Here is a 10,847-nt window from a genome sequence, read left to right on the forward strand (position 1 = left end):
TGTCATGTTTAGTTACTGATGTATATATTAAATATTTTATTTTCTGTCATGTACTGATATATTTTAACTTATATATCCCTTAAGTATTACATATTTGCTACCAAAGACTTATGCAGTAAAATACATTTTCTGTCATATTAATGCAGTTATGTTCCCATATATATATAAAAACACCCATATTTCCTTGTTTTTTTTTCTGGGTTTCTGTCATATTTTTCAAAAGCAGCAGTTTTATTTGGGTTTCTTTCATGTATTCCTGCAGCAAAAAAAAACCTTTAAGTTGTTCATTTCTATAGTAATATGACTGTATTTTTGTCATATACGTCAGCACTCAAACACATTTTTCTGTTGCGACGATTTTTTTTTAATTTTATCTGCTGCTTTTCTGAAAAGCACTTTTTAACCTTGTTAACAAAAAAGTACTATATAAATATATATATGTATTTTTTTTGCAGACGTCTGCAGTAGTCTGACCTGTTGCTCCTTCACAGCTGCTCTCGGCCGTCACTCCTCCACTCTCCACTCTCAGCACAGCTTTGTACAGCCTCCCAGGCGTTAGTCCCGTCCCGGGGAAGCTGAAGTTCGCTGTCTCTCGGTCCAGAGCGGTGCTGACTAACTGCTGGGAGCCATCGAACAGGAACACCGTGTAGCTCTCCCAGTGTCCAACCGGGGGCGTCCAAGACAGGAAGAGGCCACCAGAGGAGGCGGCAGACAGGGAGAGGAGGGACGCCGCTGCTGGAGCTGGAGACGGGATAAAGACAAGATGTAGAAAAGACAGAAAGAAAAAGAAAGGAAAAAAGAGAGGAAAAGAACAACAGCTCACCTGTCCTGACGTTGATTTCTGCTTGGCTCGTTAGCTCGCCGCTCCTGGTCGTCGCTGAGATGTGATAGGCTGAGCCAGGAGTCAGCTGATGGATGGCGACCTCTGTGGCGTCTGGAGGAAGCGTCATGTCCCAGCCACTTGTGCCATTGGTCGAGAGGGTGACGACGAGCTCGTCCAGGTCACCCTCAGGTTGTTGCCATGACAACAAAAAGCTTTTGCTGTCGTTGTGGTTGACAGTGAGGTTGGAGACAGCGACGGGAACTATAAGAGATTAAGATATAAGATTTATTTATCTCATTATTTCCGTTCTTTCCTGTGTTCTTCAGCTCTCTGTACCTGTCCGGGCCTCCGTCGTCTGGCTGTTTTGCAGCCCGCCAGCCTCCGTTACCATGGTAACATTGTAGAGACGTCCCGGCGTCAGGTCGAGGAGTGTGTGTTGTGTGGCTGTGCTCTCTAATGTCTTGTTCCTAAGCAGACCTGCAGACAGAAACAAAGTCACATGACTCTCAGAGCTTCTCCCCACAGAATCTCTTATATTTTGGGATTCCTTATTTTGTGATGATACCCAACAGTAGGGGAAGTACTTCAACTTTTTACCAAAGTACGACACAACGTGATATTATACAGTATAATGCAATACAATGTAACACAATGCAATGCATTAAGATGCCATACGATGCAATGGGATGCGATGCAGTACGATGCGATACGATAGGATACAATAAAGTAAGATACTATAAAACCAGATTAGACCAGACCAGAGAAGACAAGACAAGACAGGATTAGGTGGGGTGCAGTGCGGTGCAGTGCAGTGCAGTGCGGTCTGGTGCAATACGATGCGATCCGATACGATGCGATACGATACGATACGATACGATACGATACGATACGATACGATACGATACGATACGATACGATACGATACGATACGATAAGATACTACAAGACCAGACTAGACCAGACCGAAGAAGACAAGACAAGATTAGGTGAGGTGCAGTGCGGTGCGGTGTGGTGCAGTGGGATACGATACGATACGATACGATACGAGCATGCCTGGGTCAGGGCAGATGTGGATGGATAAGAGCATTTGGTGCATCTGGAGTTGACTTCTCTTATATTTTCTCTTACCAGAAAATTAAGAGAAAGTATAAGACAAATTTAAGAGAATGTTGCTGCGTGAGGCCAAACGTCTTTGAGAGGACTATTTAATGTGACACTGCACCATTACATCCAGTTATAAACCAGCAGCGACAGACGTACCTGTTTGATCCCACAGCTGCAGCCTGAAGCGCTCCGTCCTGCCCGGACCGGCCTGCCAGGAGAGGCCCAGGCTGCTGGAGGTCCTGGAGGTCACCGTCAGGCCGCTCACTGCTGACGGCGCTGATGATACAACACACACACACACACACACACACACACACAAACACAAGATCAGAAAATATGCTTTAAATCACCCCATAAACCCCTCAGCTAGTCTGCAACATTGTCAACATGAAAATGATCAGAGGAACTCATTTTAACTGACTAACAGTCTGTAAGGAGGATATTTCTGGAGTCGGATGAGAGGATGGATGTCAGTTTCATGTTGAATTTACTGCGTCCTGAAACAGTGGGACTGTTCCTTTAAAGTGATTAATCTGTTTTGAACACGAGCTTCAGTCGAGCTGCAGGAAAAGGATCCACCGCTTCAATCTGTGGCCTTGTCATCAAAGTCTGAGCGCAGCGGGAATCCTGCTGACACTCCCTCTCCCCTGCCTCTCTTCAAGCCATCCGCCTGTCTGAGAGCTCGTGTTTTTCCCACAATGCCTCTCTGTGTGTGTTTGTGCCTCCGTGTCGCCACTGGTGCTTCAAACTGAGGTCGAACAATATAATCAGGAGACGACATCTCTGCCCCGAGTGCCACACTGAGACAAACAAACGGCGAGTGTCTGCAGACTTTTTTAGTCCCAGTGTCTGTGCCGGTGTTTCTGTTTGGGAGTTTTAACCCTCTGAAACCCAAAGCGACGTTACTCTCCTTTGTTTTCACAAATATTTAAAGCTTTGAAGATTCTTTCAAAGACAAAGGAAATGAGCAACTTGGTAATAACTGTTTCACAAATTTCAAGAAATTATAAGGTTTAGAAAAAGCTAGGGAAATGTCTAAGGGAAAAAAACAAATATGACAAAAGAAGCCAGGGGAAGAACTATATTTATAAATATCACCAATTTATATTTAAAAATTTGTCACAAAAATATAAATTTAAAGCACATTTTTTTGTTTTTAATTAATTAATTAACTTATTAATAATTTTCAGTCAATTTTCTTTTCTCCTTTTTTTTAAAAAAAACAAATTTCTTGCTAATTTTTGCTTTTTTTTTTCTTTTGTTGCAAATTGCCTTCTTCACGTCTTAAAAAAAACAAGCCATTCTGCTCAGGTTTCAAAGGGTTAAGGGAAATGTCAGTTTCAATAATCCACAGTTTTTGGATTGACTTATGCTGGTGACAAAAAACTCGGCAGCTCTACTGAGTATTTTAGCCCCTTTTAGCTCCTTGTTTTGATTTTTAATGCACATTTCCTGTCTGGTTCAGTCAGTCAACACAAATTGCAAGAAATTAGTAGGTTTAGAAAATTAAAATTTTTTTTAAATGCAAGGAAAAAATATCTGGGGAAAAAAGCAGGGGGAAACTATATTTTTAGCTATCATAATTAAATATTTTAAAATATGTCAGACAATTATTGTAATTCTCAAGCCCTTTTCGAATTTCTTTTTTAAATGTATTTATTTATTACTAAATTTATGTAGTATTAAACGCATTTATAAGAATGTATTCCTGTGTCTTAATTATATCAGTTTATTTATGAAGTAATTAGTATCCACACACCCTCATGTAGGGTCGACAGATTATCAGCCTGGCCGATTATGGGAGCCAATATTTGGCGTTTTGTTGATTATCTGTATCCCAGTTTCATTTAAATGATTGTGAATAAAATGAATTAATTAAAGCAAGAAAAGTGTCAGCATGGGAGGGAGCTGTTTTTATTCATTAATTTTTTATTTAAATTTTCACTTGACTTTGCTGTGTATAATGTTGAAGGTTTCAGTTTTGATTAAACATTTGTTAAAGGCACTTTAAAAAAGTTTTTGGGTGGAGTTTGTTATATTTTAATTCTAAATATTAACAGACATTATTCATTTTTTATTGTAAAAGCATATTGGTTCCAAATATCGGTTATCAGTCTAATAATCGTATCGGTATCGGACTTGAATAACCAATATCTGTTGATCTCTAGAGCAGATGCACGCTTTCTTCTGCGTGGTAGAGAGAAAATAGCTCCTACATGGATCTGCTCATAACAAGGTCTGTGGATTACCTTGAGTAACCGGGTCATTTTAGTTGAATTTTGCAATTTACATTTTTGGCGCTTTGAGCACCACAAGCGCAGTGCCATCTTTATCTCCAGATTTTGGGATGAACTGTCCCTTTAAGGAAGCAGCGGACACTTGTGGCCGAGCCTCGAAGAGTCGAAACAGGTAAAAACAAACCTGCGGAGGTCGTGTGAACTCTAAAGGTCGCTGGATGTACGAGTCGGAGTGCCTCGAAAGATAAGAAACCACAAACACCGCAGAACAAGTGTTTTGCATAGCTGAGAAGGTTTACTGTCGGGACTCGACTGGGTGCAGCAACACCCCGTTTCCTACACACACACACACACACAAAACACATTTTTACACACCCTCACGCCCTTTCCCAGTGCTTCCCACAGAACAAAGAAACAATGGAGGCAGGAAATGGCTGAACCCGGAGCTCTGCCCACGATGGAAATACACACTGAGGGTCCAACTTCTGTTCTGGACACCCGCCAGTGTGCAGACACAACACACACACACACACACACACACACACACACACACACACACACGCGCGCGCGTACATGTACTTTTACTGTTCTATCGTTCTCTCTCAGCAGGGCCGTGGTTCCTGTAGCTAATCACAGAGCTACAGAGAGGGGAAGCTACATGACATTAACTCCGACACACACACACACAAAGACTCGACACGACAAGGAGGTCGAGTCGCGTTCTTTTACATCAAAAGACGAGAGGTCAGAGGAGATGGAAACAATAGAACAAGAGCAGAAAACAATAGAAATTTTGACTAAATATTGTGAACAGGGTGAAAAAGCCGGCTGTTAAAAGTACAGGTGAGTGTAGCAGTCAAGTCTATTTTATAAACCAGTGGCAGGAGAAGTATTCGGATACTTTGCTCAAGTAAAAGTACTAACACTCATCTCAAGGTCCATATCTCCAGATGCAGTTGTCACTGAACTGCAGATGTTTAAACTTTCTATAAAATGTACAGTTCAAAGAACAAAAAATCTTAAATTTGAATGAGACAGATGCAAGTTGACCGTGACCTTGGCCTTTGACCTTTGACCACCAGATTGTATTCAGTTAATTCTTGAGTCCAAGTGGACGTTTGTGCTAAATTTGAGGAAAATATCTCAAGGCCATTTTCAGATATTGGGCTACCGAAAGAGATAGATGCAAGGTCACAGTTACCTTCATCCTTCAGTCTACTCAAACGTTGGTGCCAAATTTGAAGAAATTCCCTAAAGGTGTTGCTGAGACTTGCATTCACAATCATGAGACCAATATAGAGTGCCCATGACCTTGACCTTTGACTACCAAAATCTAATCTCATTGAGTCCAAGTGGACGTTTGTGCCAAATTTGAAGAAATTCTGTCAAGGTGTTCTGGAGATATCGCATTCCCAAGAATGACACAGAAGAGGTCACAGTGACCTTGACCTTTGACCTATGACCACCAAAATCCAAACAGCTCATTGCTGAATTCAAGTGAAAGTCTGCACTAATTTTGAAGAAATTTCCTCGAGGCATTGTTGAAATATTGCGTTGACAATAATGGGACAGAGGGACAACCTGAAAATTTAACGCCTCTGGTCATCGCCAGCCTGGACGCATAAAATCCAACAACCCACAACGTATCCATGACAACACACAAAGCAGACTGTAAACAGACAAGATGCAGTGTTCTGCAAAAACTGCAGTCAAACACAAAAAACATGAGCTAATTAGCTGTACACGTGTCCAATCGATGCTCCTAAAACAACAATAATGCCAACATATCCCACGTGTCTTAATCGGAAAATGCTGAATTCGGAAAACAACCTACTTCAAAAAATTTAAGGGAATATGGTATTTATAAGACCCTTATTCAAATTCAAAATACTGCCATATCCGGGATAATAGTGGTGTGCATGTAAACACAGCCACTGACAAAAGCTCGATATTAAAGTACATTAAATGCATGGACTGGTTTTTGTATGGACTGGACTTACTGGTGTGCAGCGTGATGTTTTCCGTCTCCTCGTCTCGCTGGGACTGAACCTGCAGCTGGTAGGTGGTTCCAGGCTCCAGGTGATCCAACACGCAGGTAAAAACATCTCCCGTCTCTTTGTTCCCTTCATCCTCAACTCCGAGCTCGTTTGTTTCCAAATAATTAGGTCCTGTCTCCTCCTTCGTCTCCTTCTCCCCTCGCTCCTTTCCTCCGATCTCACCGGTCTCTATCTCCTCGTCTCCTTCTCTTCTTCTTCTACATTCGACGCCATCTGCTCCGGTGTCCGCAGACGTCACGGTGAAGGAGCAGTTCTGTCCAGGTGTGGTGACAGTCAGTGAGATGGAGTCCAGTTTGGACTCTGGTTCAGACACAGTGATGCTACATGGGCTGAACTGGGCCTCTGTGGGAGCTGCACTGCTTAGATCCTGACGGGAAAAAACGAGACAACAAACAATAAGATGGAGCACGAAAAGTCAGCTTAAAAACAGAGTTCAAACACTTTTTTACCAAAACATTTCCATGATTTTTCCATGACTTTGAGGTAAATTTTAAAGATATACTCTCTTAAACAACCATCAATATTACTTATCAGTTCTTTTTCTAGTAATGAAAAAGAACTGATAAGTAATAAGTAATATTGATGGTTGGTATAACGTCCTTTTTATTTTATTTTAAAAAAATAACAATAAATTCAGAACAGGATTACAAATGAATAAAATTTAGGGACTGTTCATTATTTTTTGGGGGGGGGCTCTACTGGAGGGACGTATAACTTTAAATTTTTTGGGTTTTTTTTGTTGTTTTTAAGAAAATCTGCCCGCAGGTTTAGAAGGTAGATTTTCTTGAGAGACTTGCCTTTTTTTTTGTTGTTGTTTTTTGGGGGGGGAATTTTAAAGAAAAAAATATGGCTTTTTTTTATTGTTAAAGGGAAAAAAAAGGCTTTTTTTTCTTAAAATTTTTTTGACAACTTTTACAGAAAAAAATGCCTTTTGTTCTTTACATTTTCTTTTCAAAGCAAAAAACAACCTTTGTTTCCTTTTTTAAAAAAATTAGATTTTTAGTATTCAGTCGTTGTCCCTCTCAGTCATCACCAGTGTGTCACATTTTTTTTATCCGTAGATGTAATACTTTAAAAATATGTATAATCTGGGCATTGCTCAGTAAAAACCAAAAACAATGGATCTTTGTGTTGCTGCCAACAAAGCATCAAATGGACTGTTGTAGTAGTTAATCAGCTGCAGCTATTTTAAGGACTGTGTTTTTATCACTTTTTGGGTTCAACTGACCTTCGACCTTGTGCATGTATGCATGTGTGCATGTATGCATGTGTGCATGTGTGCATGTGTGTATGTGTTTATACTGGAAAGCAAAGCAGAAAATAAAACCATTCATCACTGATAATGAGGTTCAGCGAGTTTAAAGACAAACATACTGCAGGACAGACGGACGGACGGACAGACAGGAAGAGAAGGAAACGACAACTGAGGAAAATAAAACTTTTCTTCATCTGTGCTTCCAGAGCAGAGATGGGTTTAGATCAGTAATACTCAATTTACGGCTTGGTGGCCAAATCTGGCCCCCGATAGAGTGCAAAGGGGGTCCCCTCAACTATTTTTTCAATTCACAATAAAAATAAAGTGATTCACCCTGGGAATTGTTTTTGTACTTTTAGTACCCATAAGTAAGCCAGAGTACATAAAACAGAATCAAAATAGAGCTTGTTTATCCAAAAAAGTGCCACCAATTCAGTATCTGACCAAATTTATCACAAAATGTAATCACTTCATCATTTCGTCCTATAGGCATCTGCATGAAAGTTTGTCATAATGAGCACAAGAATTCTTGATATCTGGCCAAAAATGTGTTTTTTGAGGTCACATTGACCTTGACCTTTGACTGTGAAATTCAAACAAGTTTATTGCTGATTCCGAGAGGATGTTTGTGTCAAATTTGAGGAAATTGCCTCAAGGCGTTCTTGAGATATCACGTTCACGAGATTGAGACAGACGGACAGACAACCGGAAAACAGACGCTAACAGCAAGGCGTTAAAAAGGACGTTTTGGTTTAAGTGGCAGCTAGAATTGGAAAATAATTGTTGATCATCAGCTACTTTGTCGTCTCTCTGTCCTCACTTGACTGTGAGCTAACAAGAAACAACACGTAAAGTAAAAGACGGTTTTGGAGTTGCGTTCAGAAAGGCAGCCGACGATAAGTTTGTGTTAACTTTTGTGCTGCTGGTAGCGCAGAATTAGCTCGTGTTAATTTCTACTGTAAGAGCATGAGCCCACAGCTTTACACAAAGTAGCTTTATTTTGTCTCGATGCTCAAAAAAACAAAAAAATCTGAAAACTGGCTAAGAGTTGGTTAAAGCTGCAGTTTGGTGTTGATTCTCGGTTGGATCGGCGGTACTATCTCCTCCTTTTAAGCCATTTCATTCAATGATAATAAAATATATTTACTGTTTACACTGAATTTAAGGAAGCATGCACTGCTGTGTGGCACTGTCCTTTTTCACACAACCACTAGAGGTCACAAAAGTCACAACTTTTCAAATTATACATGTTAACGCTTTAAACAAAAGTACGCCGTAGCATAACAATGCACGAAGGTGGAGATACAGCAAATCAGAGCTACTGAAGCCAGAAAAAATAATTTGTACGACTTCTTCAGCACAAAGTTTTTCTTAAGTTCCTTCGAAGTTTGAAGGGCGTCCAGGTACACACATGATCATGATCACGTATGATATATCCTCAACATCACCGGTTCAGTCCACACAACTGTCTCTTTCTCTCTCTCGACCAATGCTTTGTGTACGCCGCTAACCAACAATCATCGACTGTCATTCTCCAGCACTTGGTTTCACGACAAGATGCGATTTGTAATCCATTTATACGACACAAGAAACACAAAACAAAAACCTTTTTTGATCTGCATCAGACGGGAGCGTAAACAGCAGCAACAAAAACTCTGGTGAATCCTCCAGCAGATAATAATGAATGGATAGCATCTCAACCCTAAAAAATTCTCCATCGTGGAAAAATCATCCATTAACATACCGGACATCAAGCAGCATTAATGTAAACATAATATACTATCAGATCTGGAAAAAAATACTAAAGATGTATTTGCTCCTTCTAACTTTAGGGATTTCTTCTCGAGATGCGCTTTTTATCGGCTGATAATCAGGCAGAAAAACAACAACGTGACTTTAGTTTCACTTTGGTGAAGCAGAATTTCTACAAAAAAAGGACAGTAAAAAATTTCTACTGTGCGTGACTTACTAATTATTACCCTGTTTCCATGTATACTGCGTAACAAGAGAAAAATGTATTTTAAACCCTAAAAAAAGACAAGTTTCTTTATGTTAGCACTGCTCAGTGTATCATATTTGTGGCATAATGGTAGAAATGCTCTTCAAATGCACATAAAGTGACAGGTTAAATAAGTTTCTTTTCTTTATAAGAAAATAGCTATTTGGAGAGAAATATCTTGTTTTCTCTCAAACAAATTGGTTTATTTTTTTATCACCTGAATTACTATGTATGATGGAAAATTAAAAAAGGTTTTACAGACATACTTTGCATATTATATGCTAAAAGTGCATGAAAGCAATATGCATGAATATAAATGATGTTCAGTTGGTTAGTATGGCATTTAAGAAATGATGATTATGGTCATCAATGAATTCTGTGACGTAAAGTTGAGGCTTTTGTTTCTGATTGAGATGCTTTGCTATAAAGACAAAAAAGAAGAAATATATTTATACACTGAAGGCTGCATACAATGGTCAAAAAAAGCATGAAAAAAATGAACAGAAAACGCATAAATGTCCCTTGAGATGAGGTTCAGCTTCAGCAGCATGAAAACATGACAATTCTCAATCTCCTGTACTCTTAAAATCACATTTTTTTCTCACTATTTGCAGCAGAAAATTGCTTGATTTTGCATTTGAAGCTTAATACTGTCGATCATAAATGAAATATAGGAAATGGGAGCAGACTCACCCGCAGCAGCAGCAGTGAGGCGACCCACAGGCAGCAGAGATAACTGTGAACTTTACATTTCAGCATTTTGATCCTCCTTCAGATCCTCAGACGGAGCAAACTCCACCATAATCCTTAGGCTGAGGTAGAAGGTGTGTCTTTATATTCACTATTTAAAGGGTGAAAATATTCCTTTTTTTGATTCTGAGGTCCTTAGCGGCAAAAAAACGAGTCCTTCTGAAAAATAAAAAGTGGGAAAATGGAAAAAGTGGAGGTTAAAATGTCTCAGAATAAAACAGAATAAATCCTTATTTGACTATTTTGATTTTTTTCCAGATATTTTTTCTCTTTTGTCCGTCGTCTCTTCTCGGTCTCATGTCCATCCTCAACTCGGACCTCAAACTGAGTCTTTCCTCTCTTTTCTCTGGACTCCCTGCCTGTCTCACTCTCAGCTGTCTGTCCCTCTTCCTGTCTGTCTGTCGGTCGGTCGGACTCTATAGTGTCGAGTTTGGGAGTCACTAACGGACTTCCTCAATCATGCCAACAGCTCTGTGAGTCACAGCAAAGGCACGACGACGAAAACCGCCTAGATGGAGGCTATAAATAGGCCTGTAACTACAATGGCAGCACACCTAGACGCACCAACAACAGAGGTAGATGTTATAAATAGAGACGAGCGTTTTATTTATTCCCACCGAGA

The 10,847-nt window shown here is 39.9% G+C and overlaps 1 protein-coding gene across 1 annotated transcript; it reads right to left on the reverse strand.

Moving 5' to 3' along the window:
• Nucleotides 1-474: 474 nt before the first annotated feature.
• Nucleotides 475-10,533, reverse strand: LOC121963595 (receptor-type tyrosine-protein phosphatase beta-like; the record flags this gene model as incomplete). The annotated part of the gene is made up of 6 exons (XM_042513877.1): nt 10,169-10,533; nt 6,165-6,588; nt 2,084-2,203; nt 1,160-1,300; nt 824-1,084; nt 475-741 (listed from the first exon to the last, which is right to left on the reverse strand). Coding segments are annotated over exons 1-6 (1,279 nt in total), but the record flags the coding sequence as incomplete, so codon positions are not given.
• Nucleotides 10,534-10,847: the final 314 nt, after the last annotated feature.

The sequence above is a fragment of the Plectropomus leopardus genome, unplaced genomic scaffold, assembly GCF_008729295.1.
Source record: "Plectropomus leopardus isolate mb unplaced genomic scaffold, YSFRI_Pleo_2.0 unplaced_scaffold1182, whole genome shotgun sequence".
NCBI lineage: Eukaryota > Metazoa > Chordata > Actinopteri > Perciformes > Serranidae > Plectropomus > Plectropomus leopardus.